Source organism: Setaria italica, chromosome III (assembly GCF_000263155.2).
Source record: "Setaria italica strain Yugu1 chromosome III, Setaria_italica_v2.0, whole genome shotgun sequence".
Classification (NCBI taxonomy): Eukaryota; Viridiplantae; Streptophyta; class Magnoliopsida; order Poales; family Poaceae; genus Setaria; species Setaria italica.
The window spans coordinates 1,368,799-1,394,838 of record NC_028452.1 but is presented as its reverse complement, the minus strand read 5'-3'; the positions used below and the strand labels follow the sequence as shown (position 1 = coordinate 1,394,838).

General features: G+C 48.4%; 2 protein-coding genes across 2 annotated transcripts; both read left to right on the top strand.

The window, feature by feature from the left end:
- The first annotated feature begins 3,336 nt into the window (after positions 1-3,336).
- Positions 3,337-17,293, top strand: LOC101784161 (farnesyl pyrophosphate synthase 1). The gene is given in 16 exon segments (XM_022824976.1): positions 3,337-3,347; positions 3,444-3,607; positions 3,610-3,821; positions 3,823-3,886; positions 5,676-5,702; positions 5,810-5,925; positions 6,024-6,076; positions 14,969-14,998; positions 15,166-15,235; positions 15,325-15,413; positions 15,484-15,535; positions 15,946-16,041; positions 16,141-16,185; positions 16,267-16,356; positions 16,429-16,500; positions 16,776-17,293. Coding segments are annotated over 16 exon segments (1,320 nt in total). The 3' UTR covers positions 16,905-17,293.
- Positions 17,294-19,772: 2,479 nt separating this feature from the next.
- On the top strand, positions 19,773-24,735 carry LOC101759025 (peroxidase 16). The gene is made up of 4 exons (XM_004960079.4): positions 19,773-20,317; positions 20,405-20,602; positions 21,856-22,021; positions 24,055-24,735. Exons 1-4 carry the CDS (start codon positions 20,087-20,089, stop codon positions 24,459-24,461), a joined length of 1,002 nt encoding a protein of 333 aa, XP_004960136.1. The 5' UTR covers positions 19,773-20,086; the 3' UTR covers positions 24,462-24,735.
- The last annotated feature ends 1,305 nt before the right edge of the window (positions 24,736-26,040 follow it).

Below are 26,040 nucleotides of genomic sequence, written 5' to 3'. Positions count from 1 at the left end.
GGCTGCCGGCGAAGCGAGACGGCGCTCCGGCGGGCGGGGCGGTGCTCCGACGGGCGGAGCGGGGCGGCGGGCGGGCGCGGCCTCACCGGCGGCCGGGTGCGGGGCGGCGCTCCGGCGGGCGGCGTGCTGGTAGGCGCGGCCCCGCCGGTGGCCAGGCGGGCGGGTGCGGGATGGGGCGCCGGCGGGCGGGACGGCGCTCGAGCGGGCGGGGCGCGCGGGCCACCGGCGAAGCGAGACAGCGCTCCGGCGGGGGGGGCGGTGCTCCGGCGGGTACGGGGCGGCGGTCCGGCGGGCGGGGCGCGGCCATGGCAGCGCGAGAGGAAGCTGTGAAGAAATAGAACGAACCGGTCATTTTCCACTAATGAGTGGCAGTGGTGGGTAATTTCCTCCACTCCACCAAATTTGATTTCGTGGAGCACCCCCTGAGGTGCTCCACCAAATCCATGGATCTGGGGGTAGATCCACCGTTTTCGTGGAGCAGATCCGTGGTGGAGTTGCTGGATCTAAAACCGTTTGGCTGAAAAAATCTAGAGCAGAGCTATTTTTGAGGATCTGAAGCTGCGTGGAGCTCTACCAAACAGGCCTTCTTCAAAAAAAATTTCCCCAAAAACATATCAATCTACAGCATATCGCTAATAAATAGCCCCCAATATTTTAAAACAGGCCACGTCATCGTATTGGGTCCATCAGAAGGGACGCGCGAGCGTGCGGGAATCAGGATTGGGGGATGAATGCCAACGCTAAAATATACGCGGTGGTAGGCTGTTTTTTAGCGTTGCTAAAAAATTGGGGAAGGTTTGGGTGGACTGTTGAAATTTGTTTTTTCTCCTTTTTTCCTAAACCTCTTGGAGTTGCTATAAGGAAAGGGACTGTCTACCTGTCATCCGAGTGTTTCTCATGGAAGCATTCTGATTTGCTGAAACACTTGATTTTGAGGCAGACAAAATTCAGGTGCTGGCAGAGGTGCTGTCACCTGAATTTCAACACCATCAGATTTGGATCAAACGGTGGAAAATAATTGCTAGCAAAAACAACATAGAAACAACTATGCTGAGAACATAGTAAACAAACTAATGCAGAAAAGTGAAGGAAAATTATTTCTAACTGTGAGGAACTCCTCAAATGCAAAAATACAATCAGATTTTAAAATAAATAACATGCAAATTTACACAGATTTAAAATTACACAATACACAAATTAAAATTACAGCAACAATGTCACTGTAAGTCACTTATTAATAATATAGTGTAATAGAATCCCTAATATATATATGGAAGCGTATTGAAAACGGAGTGGCAGCTACGGGCTACAGTGATTGATGGGCATCGGGCATGCCGCATGCCTGCGCGGCTGTGCGGTGCACTAACGCACAGACCCCGATGCTCAGATGCATGCCAGGCAGCCGCTGCAGCCAGGCGGCAGCGGCTGCATCAGCTAGGCAGTCATGCCGCAGCGTGCAGCCATGCGGCATCAGATGGTCATGGTCAGATCAGACGGTGCCAAATTCAGGTGACGAGAGAGCATAAAACACCCGGGTAACGTATAGCTTTTCCCGCTAAAATCTAGCCGGGATTTTCGAGGAATCTGGTACCTGAATTTTCCGAACGCCTTTATTCCCTTTCGAGCTTTCAGTGTTAAGGTTTGGCTTGAAGATTTACATGGTCCGACGGTCATTGGTAACCTGCAGTGGCCCGGCGGAGGTGGCGGCGGCGCGGCATGACCGACGTCGCCATGGCCTCGACCCCTCGCTCCATCAACTCGCTTCGGTTGGCACGAGCACGACTGCAGCACGACCCTCTCCCTCAATAGTCTCGAGCCGGACAGAGTTCAGCAGAGGGACGACACGCTTGCGGTCTTCTTTTCTCTGATGCAGCTCAAGGCGCTGCTCAGTCTGACCTCATTCTACTCTTTGCACAAAATCCCGGAGATGCAACTTGGGGAAAATTAGACGCAAGTCAGGATCCACGGGGTACAAAGAAAGGTGTACCATCGTTTGCAAATGAAATGGCAAATTATTTTACAACTCCTGCTGGAACACAAGAACAGGGCGAGGATGGTACACACATACTCGTAGAGCCATTTAAGCACGTCGCTGGCACTACAGGTAAACACAAGCACAAACCCATCGTTTCGATTGTTCCAGTAGCTAAGTGTACTCATCAAGCCGCAACGGCATCTTGTTTCCTCTCGATCAGGCAGAACATGGAGGCGAGGCGAGGTTTCAGTCAATTTCGCCTCTTCCTCTCGCGCTCGGCCCTCCGGCGCGCCCGCCGCTGCCTTCCGCCGGACTCGTCGTCGAACTCCGAGTACTTCTCGTCGAGCTCCTCGAATGATTTCTGCATGTCAAAACGATGGTGATTGGTTATGGCGATTGAGCAAGGGAGAAATTAGATAGTGCTCGAATGAGGGAACAGCAAGCACATACGTCTCGGAGCTGCATGAAGCTGACGGTGTAGAAGGTCACGGCGGCCGCGGCGATGATGCCGAGGACCGGGACGGCCATCTGGGCAGCTGCACCTTCCATGGCGGACTGAACTGAACGGCCACCACGATCTCCGAGCTGAGCCAACCGGTGCCAGCGGCCCTATCCAAATACACATATCGCTTCTGTGATTTTACACTAACACCCTGCCGAAACAATAGATTTGTGTCTGAACTACTAGGACAGCATGTAGTCCGGCCCACCCCCAGACGTTCGCAGGCCATAGCCAACAATCGGCCTAAGACGCGGATACCGCGCGGCCTGACACCCAATACCTGGCGCATTCACTCGGCCCACGCAGATGAAAAGCAACACATTGGGTATGGGGCCGTTTGTTATGCCAGCCCAGCACTGATTTGGCCGCCACGCAAGCAAAGCAAAAAGGCCGTTGCATAAACAAGGAGAATTTAGGGGGTGTTTGGGAAGAGGGGATTAAATTTTAGCCCCCATCACATCGAATGTTTGGACATTAATTATGAGTATTAAATCTAGACTAATTATAAAACTAATTACAGAACCTCTGGGCTAAATCGCGAGACAAATCTATTAAATCTAATTAGTTCATGATTTGACAATGTGGTGCTACGGTAACCATTCGCTAATGATAGATTAATTAGGCTTAATAGATTCGTCTCGCGATTTAGCATAGGGGTTCTGCAATTAGTTTTGTAATTAGCTTATATTTAGTTCTCCTAATCAGTATTCGAATCCAAAACCCCCTAGCTCCTGCACTTGCTTGTTCAGAGTTAAGTACGGAAAATGCTCTGATGCACAAGTCACACTACAACGCTCATGCTTACGTAATTATTGCTAGTACGTTAAAACATTGTCATACATCGCCATAGCTTCGACCGATGCAGGTGATGTCACTGCAGTTGCAGGCCCCTGCAGCACGACCTCTGCAAGTCTGCAAGCAGGGCTGCAGGGGGCTCTGACGGCTCAGTTATCCTTGGGAATGTAGCCGCCGGCCGACCGACCGGCCTCGCGCGCACATCGTCGCTCGCCGTCGAGCGGACCACCGTGACGCGCGGATCGTGGGAGAAGATAGACCGGCCGGCCGACTGAAGGAGGGGATCGAGACGACGGGGGCCCTGGCGTCGTCGATCGCGTCGCACGTGCCGTCGGGGTGCTGAGCGCGGGGCTGTCGCTGGCGGTGCTCGCGAGCCCCGGCGAGATCATCCGGCGGGCGTCGCGGCTCGAGGACGAGCTCAAGGAGCTGCTCCGGGTGGACGGCGGCGGCCGCGCGACGGGGCCGCAGGCGGGGGAGCAGCAGGGCGCCGGCGGGCAGCAGACCAAGGAGAGGTTCCTGCGCGCGTACGAGCGGCTCAAGAGTCAAGACCGAGCTCCTCAACGACCGCGCGTTCAACCTCGACTTCACCGAGGAGACCAGGCAGTGGCTCGCCAAGATACGCTCCCCTTGCCGTGCAGCTTTCGAACGTTCATGCGCAGTGGCACTGCACACTGAGTTCTCCTTTTTGAACATTTGCGCAAAAAGTATGCGCGTAACCATCGGTTGTTACAAGTTTTAGCTATGGACGTACGGGACGATCACATTTTATACAGCACATGTGATTGGGTGACGTTCGGGACAAAGGAGCACGATCTAGCTAGATTAATCTTTTCCCCTTGAGATAATGCGATCTCGACATTAGTTGGAGCCTCTTCTATTATTTCCGATCTCAAATACAAGTAAACACTTTTTTTTAACTTTGACGATCAACATAAAAAATGACAACATAAGATTGATGCAACTGAATTCACCACAGAAACATAATGACGTTGTTAATCGAAATGACATTTATATTTGGGGCTGTAGGGAGTAGAGTTTTCTGACCAGCACAAAAAATGCATAGCCTTTGATCATGTTCAGAAATGTAAATGTTTTTAAGAGAAAAGGGAGCAAAACTATAGTGCCTAAGTGTAAAATACAAAAAAAGAAAAAACGTTCAACTTCTGAAATGATCCACGAAAACAAGAGAAATCTCTAACACAAGGCATGTTGGACAGTTCGAGCCATTCGCGTGGCATAGGAAGCGGCCCGTTGGTCCAGCTCCCGTGCTGGTGGACTAATGCTAAAGTGAGTAGCAAATGTTAATAAACATGAGTGTCCGTAATTTCACCAAATAAAGTCTGCTTAGTGGGGGTATGTGTCCTCGCTTTGCTCTATGTGTATCCGTCCGATTTTTACCAATAAACAGGCAAATGAGTGGCACCTTGCAGATTAATCGAGCATAGACGACCTTGCTTGTTCTTTTAGATGCTACAAAGGCTTGGCTGTCTCGCAAAAAAAAAAGAAGGAAAAAGATGAGATGCTTAGATTTTGGATGATATCCGTCAGAGAATCAGGGATCACCACACAAAAAGCCATAGACGATGCCTAGCTAGATTCCAAGGAAATGAAACGTTAACGTCACTGATCTAGCTTGCCAAACAGCATCCGCGATCCCAGGCGAAAGAGACGTTGCGAGCCGGTCCAGGCGAAGCTTTCTCCAGGCAGCTGCAAGAGTCCACCTCGTCCCGTTTTGTCGGACAATGCTGCCTATTTGGACGGATCCTGTGCAATGCATCGGCGCTCGAGAATCGTGGCAAGGACCAGTGAAAAAGCCATGCCTCAAGATGGTAAGCTGGCCTGGTTGGCTGATTCGACCAGTCAAATCCTGGACAAATTCTACAAACAGCAAACAAATGGAAGCAGTAATTCGTAAAAGGAGTAGTACGTACAGTAATAATAATCTAGCAAAAAATGATAAAATTTCTCACCACGCGAAATGGTCCACTCTTATTTCGTTGGGCAAGCGGCCCAGGTAGAAACTTGGCCCACTGGCCCAGCCCAACCAAATAAATTCTCCTTCAGCTTCTGTTGTTGTCTACTCCCTCCATCCCGCAAAGAGTGCCCTCTAAATTTGTTCTAAGTCAAACTATCTCATATTTGATCAAATTTATATAAAAATATTGTCTAAAAAGTTTCATTAGATTCATTATAAAATATATTTTCATAGCATACCTATTTAGTGTTATAAATATTGGTACTTTTCGTTATAAACTTGGTCAAACTTAAAACAATTTGATTTAGAACAAACTAAAAACACTCTTTGCAGGATGGAGGGAGTAGTATGTTTCATCCTATTTCTCAATAAAAGTATATCCCAGTGATGATAAAAATGTGACCTCTGCTGTCATGTTTTTCTACCGCAGATGCTGGACTACAACGTACCTGGAGGTGAGCGGATGAATCACTGCACAATTTACACCGTGCTTTAGTTCTGCACAGGGCTCTGAGTACGCTTCGGTTTTGCCTTGTACCTCTCGCCGCTCTTCTTTCTGAAGGTAAACTGAACCGTGGGCTCTCGATGATCGACAACTACATGCTGCTGAGGGAAGGGACAGAGGTCGACGACTTGGACTTCTACCTGGCCCGCGTGCTCGGTTGGTGCGTCGAGTGGGTAAGCACCAATGCACCATCAACAATCCGTGGCTACTCTGCTACCAAGCGTTGGAGCATCGCTAGTGTTTGACGAAATGTTTCTCAACCGGTCTGTAGCTCCAAGCGTCTGGTCTTGTGCTAGACGACATCATGGACAACGCGTACACGAGGCGAGATAACCTGAGCTACACAGCTCCTGGGACAAGTCTACCCATGGACGATCTTCGCAAAAAGAAGTCGTCAGTGACTTGGGAGTTATCTGTACTACCCAAGATCTTATCTAGACAAATCTGTCTAGTCGTACCTTGTAATAACAAGTCTGTAGTTTCAGATCTTCGGAGCACAACACCCAAACAACCCAGAGAGGTTGCAAAGGTAGTCTCCAGTCGATGAAGTCATGAAAAGTCTACTCGTGTAAAAAGTCTGACTACCCGGATATCTGAGTACTCGCGCTCCGCAGAAAGGGGTTGCATTCTTCACGTACTCTACATCATGTATCTGAAGAGGCTCATAAGAGCAGTTTCGTGCGCAGACACTCACGACTACCGCACGAGCAACTATCAGGGTAATTCGAGAGATGCACTAAAAACAAAAATTTAAGCAAGTCGACAAGCAATAAAATTTGCGACAAGACTTCAAATAATTTACACTTCATTACATTCATGACATGTTATATTACAACGACATACTGTTTTTACATACAACCACTCAAGGTTTATCTGACCGGTTACCTCCTTAGCAATGGGAGCCATCTCTTGCAGGTATTGTTGGAATTGCTCATCAGAACAATCTTCTGAAATTCCCTCCACCACAGGAGCCAAGTCAGCTTGCGGGTAGAAGGACTTTACTATGGCCAACAACTGCTTTGAGACGGACCCGACCATCTTCTGAATATAACCAGTGATCTTTCCGGGTACATCCTTCAGTATCTCCACCAAGGGGCGGGGCTCCACGCCTTCTGCCGGAGGCTTCACCATATCGGCAACAGGCTAAGCGACCTTTGTTAGCTCCTTTAGAGCAAGCTGGATTGCCACCAACTCAGCCTCTTGTGCTTGGAGTTTCATCATAATATCTACCAATTGGACTTCTCCGTTGACGCGCAACTTCTTTTCCTTCTCCAGGTTGTGCTCCAGAGTTTCGTACATAGAGGACAACTTGTCGTGTTGATCCGTCACTCGGTAATACGAGTTCTGCTAGTCTATGATGCTACCTTGGAGATCCTTTTTCTCTTTGGTGACCGCTACAAGAGCAACATAAAGAGCAACTCAGAAACATCAAGTGCAAATTAGTACTCGAAGACCAGCGGGAGGTGACAACTTACCTTCCAATCGATTTCTCAACCCCTTGTTGCATTTTCGAAGACGGTCTTTCTCCTCTGTGGTTTTCTGCACAAGGTTTCGGTACTCGGTAGCTTGGCCATCATACTTCATAAGTAACCGGGAGGAGTACTACCGTTCTTTGGCTAGCTCGTATTCCAGCGCTTGAGCCTGCATGATGGTGTCCCTGTAACCTTGGATCATCTTCGACTTCCAGCGGGAGCGATTGATCAGTTTCTGCAAAACAGAGCAAGTACTCGTGTAAGTAATGAGTATTGATTTCAAGTTGAGGACTAATGCATAGGTCAAACTTACCTATGTGAACTCACCTACACGGCGATGCATCTTCATGATCGTGGCCTCCATTTCTATGGTGGTCAGAGGGTCAGTAAGGAGTTGGATCTTCTCCAGGTCCACCCTTTCAGCAATCCACGGCTCCTCGCGCTGTTCGGCATTCAGCGCACCAAGAGAAACCAGCGCCTAGCTACTTGACGGACCAGCCTCCGAAGGCAAAAGGGAGGTCGCGCTGCAAGTAGTCGACGGCCCCACCTCAGACGGTGAGATCACAGCTAGCACTTGCAGCGCGCCAGCAGCTTCGACTTCAGCTTCTGACTCGGGGGCTACAAGAGTAGCCTCAACTCCAGTATTAGTCGCCACCGCTATCTCAGTCTCCGCCTCCGGCTCGGGGGCTACCAAAGTTGCCACCACTGTGGAGTAGTCGCCGCCACAGGCTCGTCCACCGGCAGGTCGGGGGCTGGCACTACAGACACATTAAGTGATGCAATCACATCATACATAAGGGCCACGACAAGGGATACAATACCTAATGCTACTTCTGGCACCGGTTGCTCCTCTGGCGGCAGAATCGAAGGCGCTGGGATGAGTTCCTGGACTGAGCAACTACTGCCATCAGCCGTGGACTTTGGGCTCAGGCTTACAATATCCACATCGGTGGATTTCCAAAAAAAGACAAGCATCAGAACATGCTACACGACAAAGTAAAGTCACAATCAGTACTCGGGTACTTACTTTGTAGACCGCCTTATCTTCAGGGAAGGCTCTGCCCCCAGGCGCAGGGACTTGACTGTGGGAGACGACTTCTTCGGCGTGGCTTGTTGGACCGCAGCTTGATCCTCACCAGCCTTGGCTGCCATCTCCACTCTTGGAGTAGTCTACGCCGTGACGGGTTTGGCCCTAGCAATTGGAAGCTCCTTGTCATCCTCTAGCTTGATGATCTTCTTCGTCATCAGCAGCTCCTACTGCACAACTTCCGTAGTCGTCTTATCCACCTCTGTCTCCTCCTCGACTGCCTGCAAGTCGTTCATGTCAGAATCAAGATAGGCATGGCGGAAAGGGAAACAACTTACGAGTATTCGATCCTCAGGATCTTGTCCTTCTTCGAATGTGATTATTGGAGGTGGGACTTCATCGGCGGTCGATGACTTCTTCACCACCCGCTTGACAGTGACAGTGCTTTCTCTTCGGGGGTGGTGCCAATTCAGTCTCCAGGACATCTTCGGCTTCACGCTTTGACGCCCTGGAGGAAGACCCTACCTTGTCTAACAGACGGGGTTTGACAACGAATTTTTTCGCTCCTAAAGGAGGACCAATCCTCCGACTCTTCTTCCTCCTCCTCCACGATCGCTTTCTATACAGACGCAATGGTCTGCACATGCGGAGCGGCGTCAGAGCCATTCGATCCGGGTGGAGGAGGAGTAGAGCAAAATAAGTGAATTTATTTCTGCAAGAATAGACAAGTGCACAAAAATTGTTATGTGCAAAATTGAATTGGGGTTCCAATCTGTAGTAACTCAACAACCCTCGGAAAAAATCCGATGCAGGCAGAGCTAACCCCCCTCAATGAAATGCGTGAAGATTACCGTCTTATGAGCGTAACTCTCCAATGGCCAGGGATCACCGGAAGCAGCCCTCCAGTCGATGAAGTCTTGCTCTTGGAGAAGCTTGGCATCTACATACGCTTGGATATCCGTCTCCTTTATCACAGACTTCTTCCAGCGCAGGTTTGGTTGGGTAGAGCCATCTGGTCCGTTTTGCCGTACTTCGGTGCCGGCAACTGGATCTCTTTCTCCTTCTTCACGGTCTTCCTCTTCTTGGTTTCCGCCGCCTTGTTGGATGACGCTTTCTTCACCGTTCGTTTTGCCATGAGGATCTTCTTGCGCATGCGCTCGGGGGCTAAACGATGGGGGAGGGTGGCACTCGAGCTCAAATATTGCAACTGACGGCGCTAGGGCTACTGCGAGGAAGATGAATAGGCAGAATGGTTCGGGTGAAACGGAAGGGAGGAATTCCTGAGGCACAGTTAAAACAGAGGCGAGGTTAACGAGAATATTCCGTTTTACACGCTCGTAGTTATCGCTTGACAGTTTCCAAATTTTTCGGAAGAGATAAGGTTACTGTTGGCGAACAGTCACGTTGACTAGTGGTTGACCCTTATATCGAAACTAGTCGTGTAATGGCTCGGGGGCTGTGTGCCACGTGCCCATCGGCTAAAAAGTTTTTTCTTTAGGTTTTAAGGTAAAAGAGATGTGAAATTACAAGATTAACCCTCAGCTTTGATTCAACCTAAGGCTTGGGAGCTACTCCATATGGATTGCGATTTTCATCGCACTTCCATATAGAATTCAAGATTGAAGATTCAAGATCAAGTTAAATGAGGCTTGAAGTCGCATGGCAGAACTTGAGTGCGTTTGAAGACTGAGATATGATGGAATACTCGAAGAGTACCACAAACTAGTTGGAGAAGCCTACAAAACTAATAAGGACTGCTACATTTGACTAAAAGGTACTCAGGGGCTTGTCGGTCATACATATATGGGCCCATCGGAAGATTTGGACAGTCCTACAATATGGGGTTGTACATCGAGATGTGTCAGACATGGAGACTACGGTGCAGGACGACGTGGTCTACGTGGAGGAAAAGAACTAGTTGAGGATTAAGAAACTACTCGTAGCAATTAGAGTAGGACTCTCTAGACGAATCCGACTAGTACTCTTGTAAACAATCGACCTGTAACCGTACCCCCGGCAATATAAGGTGAGGCAGGGACCCCTCCAAACAACTTCAATCAATACAATCCAACCAACACACATGACGTAGGGTATTACGCGATATAAACGACCCGAACTTGTCTAAATCGTGTTTTCGAGTTCACCATCGAGTTCCTGATCTCAGCGTGCTCCACGCATAAAACACTACCTCGGATACCTCCTCGGTAGGTTGCCGGATCTAAATACGGACACTAGAGGCCTTATGAACCTGTCTTATGTGAACTGAATCTGTTAAGTAATATAACAATACAGTGAAACTCTCTGTAATTTTTTTGTCATTTGGACTTTCTGAAGGACATATTTTTGGAGTACGAGTCAAGAGTTTACAAGCACCTGGTTTCGACCATTGATGCTGAGCCGGACCGCGCGATTCGGGAGATTCTGAAGATCTTCTTGAAGAAGACTTACAGGAGGAAGAAGTAGACACATTTTTCTACTATTTTATGCTACTTAACTAAGAGGTCAACCTGGAGAACACTCTAAGGGGGTTGAGGTGTGATGAATAGCACCCATATATAGCGTACGTAATACCCATGCTTGTTTTATTAACATGTAATATCCGCTCCTGCCAAATTGAAGGACTAGGATGTGTATAAGATCTGGAGGAGGTACGAGTTAATAATGTAATAGTAAAAGAACTATATATGCAATAAAAAGTGCTCCACACTACATATAATAAGATCATTGAGGCATCAAACTGAGTCGCGGGGAATGTGCATCGGACGGATGGTGTTGTGCAGCTCCGCAGTACTCAGTTTGATGCCTTCATGATCTTGTGCTGTTGGCAGCTGTGGAAAAGGCGCAATGGCGCTGTGTTCCGGCAGGAGCATGCGACTCTGCGCGAGGTGCTGATCTTGTGCCGGCAAGAAGCGAGGCTGTGGAGATGCCGCTTGCCAGGGCGCTCTACCAAGCAAAAGATGTGTTTAGGTTTCAAAAGAGCTCCATGCTATAGCACAACATAAATTTGTCTTGTTTTTTATTTTCTTTTGTTATGTTTGCATTTCATATCCCAAGGGTTAAACAATATCAAGCAAAGACATGTATGAGAAGAAACAAAAAAAAGTTTTCTAAGAAGATACTTTTTTTTATCAAGTTTGAATGGTTTGAGAAAGTAAATCAAATCCATGTATTCTTTGTAATGGTCAATGGATAGAATGGATTGTTCACCTATAGGCTATAGCCCACCTCCTCCTAGGCTTCTACGGGCTACTGCATACACCGCTGTCCATTGCCGGAGACTTCTCCGTGATGGTCTTCAGAAAAACTTGCGCAGCTGCAGCTAGCGCGGACGCGTCGCACAGCAACTGTCTGCGATGCAATGCGCTTCCAATGCACAGAATGTTTTTACGTGTTTTTCTTGGCCGATCGGGTACATGCCCTTACCTTGCTGGCTGCCGAACACCGTTAGAGGCCACGCGCCCATGGCATGCCAGATTGGGTTGGGATCTAGTAGCTATTTTCCACTTTCGCACGGCGCGTCCATGAGCAAGCAGAGCCCTCCATGCCATTGCCACGGGTGCTGCGAGCGCAGCAGCCACACGCCGTGGCAAACTCGCGGCCGGGCATCAAACCGGACGCCCGCGGCCTCATGCAGCAACAGTCTCGCTAGCTGGCGTCCTGTGACCTGTGTCACTCTCTCTACGGTCGGTCTGCCGATCTGGAGCTGACCGCGCCATGCCCGCCTGCTGCTTGCTCCCGAATTCCTTTCCCTCGCAGCAGCTAGCGGCTGCAGCCTGCGTGCATGTGAGGGCGGTGCGCATGCCGGCCGCATGTTCGCTTCGCTTCATTCCGCCATTGATTGGTTCTCTTTTTCTAAGTGAAGCATCGGGAAAGTTGCTTCCGATCGCACTAACAAAATACAGTACGTGTGGTGATGTGATTGCAGTGATGCTGATGGATCAGACAGTTATTGTGCGTGCAGGGAGGGGAGGAGATCGATGGATGCGGCTAAAGAAAGGGCAGCCTGATGATGCACCTCCTGCGCGCAAACTAAACTAGTATCGCATCAACTGAAGGGAGGGGACTTACTAGAGTTAGCACACGTACCTACGTCTTGCAGTTGCAGATATATATGTGCATGCAGGGAGTAGTTGTATATTGCACACCGATTGTCACTGGACCCGATGGCTATGTCAGGCTAGAGCCAGTTCAGTAAAATATGAAATTCGCTCGCCCTCTCCGCATACATGCTCAAATTCTGCGTAAAAGTTTCCGTACCTCTGGGTCTCATGTTAACCTCGACCAGTTACATCAGGAGCCTGACATATACTAGAATGTGTACGTTTTTCATTTAGAAGGATGATGTAGGGCGTTACGCAATGGACACATGCACGTACAAAGCTATATAGGATATAGGGGGTGCATATGTCCCACGTCCCAAGGATGTTTAAAAGGATTCAACTCATTCATGTTTCGTCTTTTGTTTAGAGAGACTTAGAGAGTGTGGGCGAGCTAAGATAAACAAAGTTATTTCTGTGGTAGCTTCAAGCCGAATTGAATTTGTGTCAGACTATTGTAACCAACCGCCGGTGATTCAGGTCCGTTTGGATACACCCGTTAAACTTTAGCACATGTCACATCGGATGTTTGATACTAATTAAGAGTATTAAATATAGTCTAATTACAAAACTAATTGCACAGATGGAGTCTAATTCGCGAGATGAATCTATTAAGCCTAATTAGTCCATGATTTGACAATGTGGTGCTACCGTAACCATTTGCTAATGATGGATTAATTAGCCTTAATAGATTTATCTCGCGAATCAGACTCCATCTGTGCAATTAGTTTTATAATTAACTTATATTTAATCCTTCTAATTAGTATCCGAACATTTGATGTGATCCTGCTAAAATTTATCACCCCGCCCAGTCAGTAACCACACCGCACCGGTCGACGTCGTTCTGGCAATGCATCCGCTTCAGGACGCGCACGGGGCCCGGCCGGGCTCTGGCCGCGCGGCGCGCCCTGCCTGCAACATACGTGGAGCGTTGCGCGGGCGCATATATATACCCCTCCATAGTCTACTGGCAACTGCAGGGACAAGAAGAAGGCAAGAGAGGCGAAAACGAGCGGCGATGTCTCAGCTGAAGACGGCGTGCAGCGGTGGAGAGCGCGGCCTCGACGGCGAGCTCGAGGAGAAGCTCCTCCTGCACGACGATGACGACGGCGACGGCGCGGCGCCGCCGCCGGCGAAACGCTCCGCGGGGGCAGCGCTGCTGCAGAAGCGCGGGGGTTGGCGCCGGCACCATGATCTGCAGGGCGCTGGTGGTGGTGATGGCGTCGGCGACGACTACCGCGAGAGGTTCGTCCGGGCGTACGACCGCCTCCGGGACGAGCTCCTCGCCGACGACTCGTGCGAGCTCACCGACGAGGCCAGGCGCTGGGTCGCGCAGGTACGTGGACGTCCTCGTCTTACGAATACGTATGCGCGCCTGCATTATCGGCAGTTCGGCTGATGTAGCAACTGCGCAGATGACCTAAATTGGTACCATTTGCTCAGCACTACTCATTTTGCAGCTTCATGTTCAAATGCTTTATTTTAGCAACCAGGGTGATCGGTCTTTGATGTCAGGAGTCACCTTTCATTTGAAAAGGTGTACTTAAAATAGATTTGTATTCAGAGCTTGCGAGAATCAGAACGAGTCTTTAACCAAGACTGCGTAATTCGATTCAAAGAGAGTGGATTTTCTGCATGATTCGGTGCCGATTTGCAGGGGCCACGTTCTTTCTGGGCCGCTCGTTTGGCATGAGCCTACATGGTTGGCCCATTCAGTGCACGCTAGAGTCGGCCCATTTAAAATCCCACTCTTCCTCCTTTTCTTATCATGTTTCTGGGCAAATTCTGCCCGTTATGCCCAGGGAATCTGGGACAAACCAGGCCTAACCGCACGCTCCTCTGAAAGAAAAAAAAAACGTCCCTTTGGAAAAATGGCCTGACCATCACCGGTATATTCCTCTTATAGTTCTACAAAGAAATAGGGACGAATCGTACATGCAAAATCAGCAGAAGTAGGGCTAAAGAGAGCCAAAAAAAAAAGGATCTTTCATGGATTCAATTTCCACCAGAACCTGAGATTTATAAATCTGAGCTGTTTTGTTGTACTTGTACAACCGTATGTGCTAGTCTCACCAATTCTTTGACATTTTCATGCAGATGATCGACTACAATGTACCAGGAGGTGAGGAAGCATCAATCTGACTATTCCAATAACATGTATTGGGTTGTTAAATAACATCACAAATGTTTGATCTTCTTTGAAATTTGGAAATATCCTAAGCAAAAGCTGCTGGTTCTATCCATCCAAACATGGAACACAATATTTCTAAGCTTTCATGCAAAATCTTGAGTAAATTTTTAAGTATAATAGAATTTGTTAACATGTTGACCTTTTCTTTTTTTTCTCTCTCTAAAGGGAAACTGAATCGAGGCCTGTCAGTGATTGATAGTTACTTGTTGTTGAAACAAGGGAGTGAGGTTACTGAAGATGAATTTTTCCTTGCTTGCGTCCTTGGTTGGTGTGTTGAATGGGTAATGCCGCTAATGACCCTCATAATTCCAAACACATTTATTTTGTTCAGAGAAGGGGTTGCCTGATACTTTTGTTGTCCAAAAAAAAAATGCAGTTTCAAGCATGTGCACTGCTGCTTGATGATATCATGGATGGTTCACATACGAGGCGAGATCAGATTTGCTGGTTCCGACGACCTGAGGTGCTTAAATTGACATCTCAAATTTATTTTTGTGATGAATATATACACTTTTATGGTATTAACTTACAATGACTAAGCTGCAATAAAGTCTAACTAATATTTATTTGTGTTTATAGGTTGGTCTTCGAGGTATAAATGATGGTATTCTACTTAAATGCCACATTACACGTTTGATCAAAAAGTACTTTAGAGAAAAAACTTACTATATTGATATCTCTGAATTATGGAACGAGGTCAGTCTCCTTTCTGAAACGCCACTCAGCAAATCGACAAATTTTGTGATATTGCTTCTCAAATATTACTGTTTCAATGCCTTGTTCAGATAGCTCTGCAGACATCTTTAGGACAGATGCTTGATCTTATTAGCACACATAATGGGGCAGATGAACTTGCAAAATACAATATAGAAGGGTACGTAATTTGTTTAATTCTTTAAATAATTAGAGCTGCTTATGTTTGTGCCTTTTCTTCTGTCATGTAGGTACCGTCGTATTGTCAAGTACAAGACATCTTACTATTCCTTTTATCTCCCTGTAAGTCTGAAATTCAGAACAATTATTCGTTTTAAAAAATCAGAATAATTACTCTTCATTTCTCAGTTTTGCATATGAAATTATTTATCTGTTATACTTCCATTCCAAGACATGTATTAGTGACACAACTTTTGCGTAAAACATGCACGAAAGGTATATTGATCAGGTAGGTTTCTTGGCACCTTTGTTTTATATAAGATTCGAGTGTGAACTAAATTATAATGATTTAAATCTCAAACCCCCTATGCAAACATGCGTCGACCTTTTTTTTAGCTCATGGGGTTTGCTAAATACATATACTCTAAAGTCCGAACTTCACACTCATTCTCTATTCGCATAAGAACCCTTCCACAGATAAGCTACTTTTTTTTCTGAAGATAACCTGCATATCTTCTGTATAATGCCTTTAGGTTGCTTGTGCATTGCTGTTGTCTGGTGCAAAATTGGAAAACTTCAGTGAGCTAAGGGATATACTCATTGAAATGGGTATATATTTTCAAGCACAGGTAATATTAATCTACATTAATCTATGATGAAATGATTAATGATATGTCTGCTTCTGCTACTAGATTATATCTCCCATGACAATTGCAAAAACCTTTCAGGACGATTACTTGGATTGTTTCGCTAATCCTAATACCATAGGCAAGGTAAAATAGAAGCACAAGTTGTCAGAAATTCATTTTCTAACAGAATAAGTAATATTCATGGAGTGCTCTTCTCCATTTTAGATTGGGACTGACATTGAGGATCACAAGTGTTCCTGGTTAATTGTGCAAGCTCTTGGCCATGCCAATATTAACCAGATAGAAGTATTACTTGTAAGGAATTTCTTATAACCGTATAGCTGAACATGTTTAAGGAACATTGACGTCTTATATGTTCATTTCTAGAAAAACTATGGGAAGAAGGATTCAACCTCTGTTTCCAAAGTGAAAAGTACTTACTCGACTCTTGATTTAAAGGTATTACTGAACTAGGGATCTTGATATTCCTTTGCACGATTTTTTACTAGTCACATACTCCAACATCTACAGCCTACAGGCATGATTAATTTTTTTTAGAAAAAAAATGATGCTTGCTAATGCACACACCCTGGCACCTTGAGTGCATATATGTCCATCTGCATTTGGCTATGGTAAAGACAGATTTTTCGCTGTACCTTTTGAATTCACACTGCTAACTCTGATGTTCGTGCGAGTCCCTTTTTTTGCCTCACTTTGACTGCTCTCATGCCCAGGACATGTTCTCCGAGTTTGAAGATCGAGCATACAATCACTTGGTCACATCTATCGAAGCCCAGCATGACCGTGCTGCGCAGGAGATCCTGAAATCGTTTCTGAAGAAAATCCACAGAAGGAAAAGGTAGAAGAGTGAAATCTGACTCGTGTGGACAACAGGACAGCTGCTCGCGTCAGGGGGACATCTTCAGCCCTATCCTTCAGAACATTCAGAGATCTGAAGAAAAGGTTGATGAAACCGACGAGGCATGAGTTCCCAATGACTTGTGTATTATCGGTCAGTTCCAAATGGTTGGTATTTCAAAATGTTTGTTACACAGCTACTAGCTAATAGCTACATGTATTCATGGTTGTTTCATGTGAACTGTATCAAATCTAGTGCATGTTTTCCTCCGTGAATGAAGGGAACCAAGTCGCCGCAAATGGATGGTTTTCTGGTTCTTCCTCTGTTCTATTTCGCCATCCATGCAATTTATGTATAACTGTTGTAGTGCTATGATTGTTTACTGTTGTCTTTGATGGTTAGGCTCATCCTGGAATCGCATTACCAAACTGCTCTGTTTTGAAAAAGAATTCCTCTGTTTTGAAGAACTGATTAGCATCAGATGTTCAGAACAGAATCCATACGTTGCAAATGTGCGACAGCTGATAGAACCAAGCAAAAGTGAATTCTGAAATTATCATGTAGCAAGGCTGGGTGCCGCAATTATTGATTTTTGGAAACTGTTGGGCTAGCCAACTGACTACCACTAATACGATGAGGTCAGTATGGAGCTACTCCTATTCCTTTCTACCCTTCTTTTCCTGAAAAGGGAAGTGTATGGCGCTGTATCCCTTCCTGCAAATTCCTGATCAACACGGACGCCACATTTTCTCCGTGATTGAAGGAACCTTACCTTTTGCCTGGTTTCAAGGCATTGATATGGGGGAGAGCTATTCAAAGAATGTTCCTTTCTTTTGCTGAATCTTGCAGACTTGCATGTACATGGTATAGGCATACAGCTCACAGCTGTGTGTCTAGAGTTCACAGTTCTCCGAACAGTGACATGGCCGCACGGTGCTTGCCTGCTTGCGTAGGGCTCCGGCTCGGTCAAGGGAAAAATGTGAATCTGAGATTTACCGACCAGTAACAATCGGGACGTTGTCACGTTGAACTGCTTAAACTGGTATGCAGAGGTAAATAGAATCCTGATTACTTTTTGTATCCTACTGCACCACTACTGAAACGGAAAAGTTTCAGTAAATTTCCCTCGGACGAGGAGGGAAGCAAAATTCACAGTTTCACAAATCATGAACTAATTAGGTTTAATAGATTCGTCTCGCAAATTAGTCTTCATCTGTGCAATTGATTTTATAATTAGTTTATATTTAATAATTCTAATTAGTATCAAACATTTGAGGTGACAGGAATTTTAGGAGGTTCTAAAAAACTAAACCCTCGGTAGGACAACAGTAAAAGTGTAGAATACTGAGAGCAGAGGGGCATGGATACCACCGGCCGCAACACGATTCAGCCAGAAATGGCCAAGATCCCTCGTAGTCTGCCGGACCAAATAAAGAAAGGCATTTCCTTTCGCTTTTCGTCATGATCGATCAGACGGCAGATGCGCCTGTCCAAAACGTTACAAAACACCACGCCCTATGCACTCCGGAATAAGGGTTACACAGACAGGATTAATCTACGCTGTCAAGTTGGTTCCATGGTTAAACCATCGCCGTCTCGTGCGCATTGGTCGCTGCAGCAAGCCAGCAACACCCGTTTCCCCCGAGAAAACAACCCGCTAGCACCGTGCTGCATGTTTGTCGTCTGAAACACTCGGACCAGGGACTTGTTTCCTGCGTCCAATGCATGGGTTCATGGTAAATGTAAAAGTAGCACAGTTATGCAGTGGGTTAGCGTAACTGCCTTGTACTAACATAGTTACAATAAGATTACCAATGGCCACAGCTGACACAGATGTTCTAAGGACAAATCACAGAGCTGTAACTATTGGAGAGCTGGGGTGCTAGATTTCCAGCACAAACAACAGTTGATGCATCCACTCGGACCAGTTTTTTTTTATGGATGGCACAGATCAAATCAGGAAGAGTAGAGAGTAATGTTACAATGTTTGTGGGTTCGGTAGATGTTCATGGCGGTCCTTGCCTGATGGATACCTGAATGATGTGCTTTGCTGCTAGTCCTGGTCCCAAAGGATGGTGTTTTTTTCAACCTCATGCTTGGCTGAAACAATCATCGACTACAATGATTGATGGATGGACTTGGACTTAAGACTAACAGCTATGCTACAAGCAATTTCATTTACCGATCGAAACAACACCACCCGATTAAGAGTGGACCCTTGGTTTGGTCACAGTCACAGCTGATCCCTGACAAGCTCGCAACGGAAAGCGCCCCGTGTTTCTCTGCACCATGTCCGTGAATCTTGTTTTGTCCCCGGGCCGCGCCTGCGACTTGGGTAGAGGACACTGGGAAGCAGCGCGGCCTCGCGGCGTCCATGCCCTTGGCCATCAGGCCATGGGTGGGGGTGGGTGCTGCTGGCCACGAGCTGGACGCAACCAGGCCATGTGACCCCGGGCTTGGATGGTAGCTAGGCTAGCTGCTGGGCACTGAGAGACTGACGACTGTGCGTGCATGCCGAGCTCTGCGCGGAGGGGACGACGCAGCCCAGAGCTAGCTAGCTACGCTGGTGCTGCGGCGTGCATGCGCACCATGTCCTCGCCATCCACGCACTGAGGTTCTTGTAACTTGTAAGCAAGCATCCAGAAAAAAAAAAAGAATCAAGAATGTGTGTTTTGTGGTTCAGTAAAGATCCTAGAAAACTATCAGACCTATCAGTAATACTACTCGCAGTTAGAAGCAGGTGAGCAACACCAAATCGAGTAGAGTAATCCAGGACCAGGAGCTAGCTGGATCGCCATGTCTGATCGATCACTGAATAAGGCCACTAAAGAAGTCGGCATCGGTAACCGGAAAAGGAAAAAAGGTATTCCCATCCCATCCGTCCGCGCCGAGATTGTGCAACTACTCTCTCGATCCCCGCCGTGATGTTCCTCCTTCCACACGCCGCACTGCCACTGCCCATAGCGCCGCGCCGCGCCGTGCCACCCCTGCATCGTTTTCCCTTGCCACCCTGCCCTGCGCGCGCGCGCGCGCATTCGTAACCCTCTCCTATATATCCACTGCAATCTCCCGTACTTTCCTCCTCGCTCCAGAGCCCCCTCGGCCCACGCAGAGCCAGCGTCAGTGACACGCAGCCGCGCCGAGGAAGACGACCGAGCTAAGCTAAGCTCGCTAGCGAGGGAGGCAATGGCGGCAGCCGGCGGCCTCCTGCTGCGCGGCGCGGCGGCGCTCACGGTCGCCGTCCTGATGCTGGGCATTGCTGGCGCCGCGAGGGCGCAGCTGCGGCAGAACTACTACGCCAGCTCCTGCCCCAGCGCGGAGTCCACGGTGCGCTCCGTCATCTCGCAGCGCCTCCAGCAGAGCTTCGCCGTCGGGCCCGGCACGCTCCGCCTCTTCTTCCACGACTGCTTCGTCCGGGTAAAGAAAGCTGCCGCCGCCTCGTGATCTCGCCGTGCATTGCCGTTGCCTCTGCTCCGCTAACGGCCTTGCTGCATGTTCGTGAAGGGATGCGACGCGTCGGTGATGCTGATGGCGCCGAACGGGGACGACGAGAGCCATAGCGGCGCGGACGCGACACTGTCGCCAGACGCCGTGGACGCCATCAACAAGGCCAAGGCGGCCGTGGAGGCGCTCCCCGGGTGCGCCGGCAAGGTGTCGTGCGCGGACATCCTCGCCATGGCCGCACGTGACGTCGTCTCCCTGGTAACCGAACGCGCCTCCTCTCTTGCTCACCCACCAATCGTCCCATTCCGCCCGTTTTCACCGCAGTGTTGCTATCTCAATCTTCCCGTGCACGTACCACGGCCATACCACCGGTCGCCCGGCCTGTCGCCGACTCGCCGCAGGGCACACCGTTGTTGTCAGCGGCCAGCGCGCACGGAGCCCACACCAAAGCTTCCGCCTTGCTGGTCGGTTCAGAGTTCAGACGTTCAGTTCACCCTCCCGTTGCACACTTTCATCGCATCGCATCGCATCCCATCCCCCAGTTAGGTTAGGTCGCCATGGCCCGCCACACCGGCACTGTTCCAAGCCTGGGTGTCAGTGACTTTTTGGCCGGCCGCAGCCTGCCAGCCGGGCCTGCACAGCGCGGCGCACCACCCCGATTCGGCCCCCGCGGCGCCCAGAGCGGGGCATGTGCTTCGTGTCAGCCGCTGGCCCGCGGCCGGATGCCCCCGGACGGGCGGGCACGGGCACTTCGCGTCGCCGAGGCCAAGCCACCCACTTCGGGTCCGTACTTTGTTGTTGGTCGTTGGTGCTCGCGGCGCGGCGGGCTCGGGCAACGACGCCCGGTGCCGTTGGGGAGCGTACGGTGGCGAGAGGTAGCATGCGCAGGCAGGATGGCCGGGGCGCCGGGCCTTTCGCCCCTTTCGAGACGACGGGCAACAGCTTCGACCTGCTACGGCCTACGGAGGACTAGCGGACGCAGCATGATGGATCGTTGCGACAGTGACGTGACATGCGTCTGACTAGTCTAGGACCCCTCGGGACACCACAGCGCTGTGCCCGTACCACGGTACCAGTGCGTAGGATTTGTAGGCCGTGTCCTGGTGCTGCCCGTGACGCCCCGGCAGAGCGGAGTGAGCCTCGTCACCTTGGTCCGTGACGCGCGCTGGCGACGGCTGCGACGGCGACGCGATGCCGTCCGTTCTTGGCATGCAAGCGTCTCCTCTCGTCACGTCGCGTCTGGGAGAGGAAGACCAGCAGGGAGGGGACAAAGTTTCCACTCCGTAGACTGTAGCCATGGAATGCGTACAATGTTAGCTTACAAACTACTACTACTCTACAGCAAAAGGAGCCAATTCGACAGTGCTGACCAATCTACCAGACTAGCTAGTTCGACCAAGAACTGATGTCACTACAGTAAAATGAGGAAATTTACCCTGCAATGCTAACATTTTAACACCGTGGATCTCTGTTACTGTCTTTATTCAAAAAAAGAATCTCTATTGCTGCAGCTGGGCGGGCCAAACTACGCCGTTGAGCTCGGGCGGCTGGACGGCAAGTCCTTCAACAGGGCCATCGTCAAGCACGTTCTCCCCGGCCCGGGCTTCAACCTGGACCAGCTCAACTCCCTGTTCGCGCAGAACGGGCTCACGCAGACGGACATGATCGCGCTCTCAGGTGCGTGTGCTCTTCCTCTATTGTTTTTCTCTCTACAAACACGTCAACACTCAACTATATGGTGACATCTAAACTCATGCCATCGCAAAATGAAATGCAGCACGGTGCAAACTGTTTTCACCGTGGGTATTAACAATAATGCTTCATCGTTGCCATCGGGTGAGCGAATCTTGAGGTCACAATCTGGGTTGCAAACTGTTTTAACCGTGGGTATTAACAATAATGCTTCATCGTTATTGTTTTTTTAGTAGTATAAGTTCGTCGTTTGATCGCAGTACGAGCATCTTTCTCGTGCACTCTGTGGCTCACGTGACTTTATCCTCTGTTTGCTGCTGCACAAGACAAAAGTGGTTCACTGTTCTATGCTACTGCCTCCAGGGCCGGTCCTGAGATTTTAGGGGCCCAGGACGAACTGAAAACCTGAAGCTCTAATTATAATAGTATAATAACGTTGCCTATAAGTACTCAATGTATATAAATATTCATATCAAACAATTTCTTTAACCATAGATATGCACCGTAAAAATCGGTTTATCATGATTAGCATTTTGTTATGTGGGAGATGAATTCAATATGTCATCTCATTGTTATTCTTACTACCAAAAAATTTGTCAACGGCTCTTCTCTGTGATTCTCATTTTCTCTTCTTCTCACTTCCGGATGGATATTTTCTAGATCATGATGTGTGTTAAAATATAAAGAAAAAGGAATTCCCTGCAAATAAAGGACGCCCTGATCTCCTCCCCTCATCTACTTGCTGTGTTCTTTCGTGCTAAAAATTAACTGAATAATGTGACATGATAGGCAGTATTGAATTGATCAGTAGATCACAAAGAAAGAGACTGGCTATAGTCGCTGATCCGTGATGCAAAGAGGCAATGATGAAGAACTCACGGAGTCATGGTCTCACGGACTGACGGAGGCATCTTTGGTGAATCGATGGCGTTCGGGCGTCAGACATCCTTGAGTCGCCGGCGGCCGTCTGTCGCGAAGACGCAAACTCACGATGTATCATGTATGCGCGACGGCGGCGTGACCGGCTGACCACCGCCCTCTCCGTGGTCCCGAAAGACATGGCTAATGGATAGGGTTAAAATCCATTAGCTCCTCACTTATTCTTTTTATCTCTTTCCTTTTTATCTTTTCACAAGTCATTAGTACCTATTAGTTCCTTCCCGACAGCTAATGCTTTTCGCACATTTTGGAAGTGGGCTAAAGTTTAATCCTCCCATTAGCCCTCCATTTGAATAGGCTAGGCTAATGTATAAAGGTGCTAAACTTTAGCACTTTCACCTATTAGCAGTTGGATCCAAATAGACCTAAGAGAACCATTATCTTAGAAAAACGCAAAAAAATGCAGAGTACTTTGTGTTGCAGTAAAGTGCACATCTAGAGGTGAAAAAACCGACATGTAAAGTGATAAAGTAATCACTCAATAACAGGCTAAACAGCCTTTCAAAAGTAACTCTGCTTCATTGTGGGAGCTTGCTACCTCGGAAAAATAATAAAGTATTCCTAAAAAGAACTTTTCTGGGATTTTTGTGTGTTTTTATCTCTGACACTTTGGGTTACCTTGTTTAGGCGCTCACGATTTGTTTTATCATTGATTCTGTATTGGGAGGATTAATAAAAGCTATTTGTAGTACATGGGAACAGAGGACACATTGTCTGAATGTTCTTGGTTTCTGTCAGATCCTACTGTGGTAGTTAAACTAAACACTGCTGCTTGGATTCAGATTTGAACACACGAGGCCTTTCCCTGTGACAAAATCGAAACAAGCGGCAGTAACTTTTGAGTGAACCACCCAATTTTGTCCATGCAAAGCACTGATTGATAGTTAAAATGGAAAAGAAAAGCTGACACTGCATACCTAGGGGACTTTGTACAGGCTTTTCACCATTATGAAAAGATCTATCAGAAAATTCAGAACTGTATTTGCCGTGGATTCAGCCATCTACCAATTCTAAACTGAAGTTTGTTTGATCTAGGCTGTAGTAACATACTAACAAATCACGGCATCTGCATTATGCAGGCGCTCACACGATCGGCGTGACACACTGCGACAAGTTCATCCGCCGGATCTACACGTTCAAGCAGCACCTGCCGTGGAACCCGCCGATGAACCTGGAGTACCTGCGGTCGCTGCGTCGGGTGTGCCCCATCAACTACAGCCCGACGGCGATCGCGATGCTGGACGCGTCCACGCCCAGGGTCTTCGACAACGCCTACTTCAACAACCTCCGCTACAACAAGGGCCTGCTCGCCTCCGACCAGGTGCTCTTCACCGACCGCCGCTCCCGCCCCACCGTCAACCTCTTCGCCGCCAACAACACCGCCTTCCAGGAGGCGTTCGTCGCCGCCATGGCCAAGCTCGGCAGGATCGGCCTCAAGACCGGCAGCGACGGCGAGGTGCGCCGCGTCTGCACCGCCGTCAACTAGCTCGCCGGCCGCCGACATCTAGCCTAGCGTGTGTGCGTGCGTGCCTGAGTGTTTTGACGGGCGTGCAGTGTGTGTGTTGATCATTAGTAGAGTTATTGTAGTAGGCTGTGGGTTCGTAGGTTCGTGAAAGAACTTTTTTTTTTTTGCTTGTTTATACGTTTGGTGGTGAGATTTTGTTAGCGATTAATTCTTTTGACGCAGCAGAGGTGTGGATCGGTGGATTATAGAAACTGATGAGATGTTTGCCTCGACCTAATGGATGTTTGGGTTGACATGGATTATTTGTCTCGATGAATTCTGGTCCCTCGGTGTTGGATCCGGCGAACTTGCGGCCTCGCGCCTGCTGCGGGAGTGTGGTGGAAACGGTCGAGCAGGCCAAGCCTAGATCGAATCTGCCGCAGGCCCGCAGCCCTCTCCGTCCCGTCCAGGCCACATTAGGCCCACAAACTCTTCTATTGCCGCAGCAATATAGCCCATAGAGAGGGCAGGGCCGTTAGGCGCCTTCTCTTAACAGTTTAAGCTAGACAGCTAGTTACCGCTATAAGTTGTTCCATGTTGGCATAAGATATCACTCCTCCAATTCAACTCTTGACCCGCTCTTCGAAGCATTTATGGGACCCATGTTTGACCACCTCTCTTCGAACTGTACAATGTTGCTCAGCCATATTCCTTTTTATGGAACCTCAATAGTGCTTACATACTGCTTTCAAAGCATAAAATGTGGAACCTCAATGGAGTCGAAGGTCTTACATAGAAAGTAGGCTCAATAGTGCTTTCTTCCACAGGATAGACATCACCTGATGGAAAAGGAGGGAACTCTGGTTAGATCCGGACACAGCTCCTGGTGGCTAAGACGCTGATCCTCTGGTTAGATCGTGCCCATGAACGAAGGACACTAACAGCTGATGAAGTAAGGTTGAGAAAACAGTTGAAATTCAGAACACTGGGTTTGGCGTCCTTCGAGAGGAACATGGCACGACAACGCTCTCGGTTGTTATTTCTTAGGGATGGGGATGCTAACTCGGGGCTATTCCATATGCAGGCGAGTTACCGTATGAAGAAAAAGTTTATCTCCAAGCTCGAGTATAACGGGGTCATTGCTCTCACACATGAACAAAAGGAGGAACAATTGTTTTCCTATTTCCAGGCTATTATGGGCACTCCGTATGTAATAACTGAGGCCATGGATACCCTCTCTTTGGACATGTCAGCCTGTGACTTGAGCCAGTTGGATGCGCCATTCTCAGAACGAGAGATTTGGGACACGATTAGAAACCTACCGAATGAACGAGCGCCCGGTCCGGATGGGTTCACCGCGGAGTTCTACAAAGCTTCCTGGTCCGTGATAAAAAAAAATGAGGTGCTAGCTGCCTTTAATGCTTTCTACAGAACGGCCTGCGCCCAGTTCGGCCGCCTAAACACGCCTCTTATAACTCTAGTACCAAAACGTCAGGATGCTACCTCCCCGGCCGATTACAGCCCGATCAGTCTTGTGCATAGCTTCGCAAAGATAGTCGCTAAACTACTTTCAAATCGGCTAGCGCCCAACCTGCACAGGCTGGTAGATGTTAACCAGAGT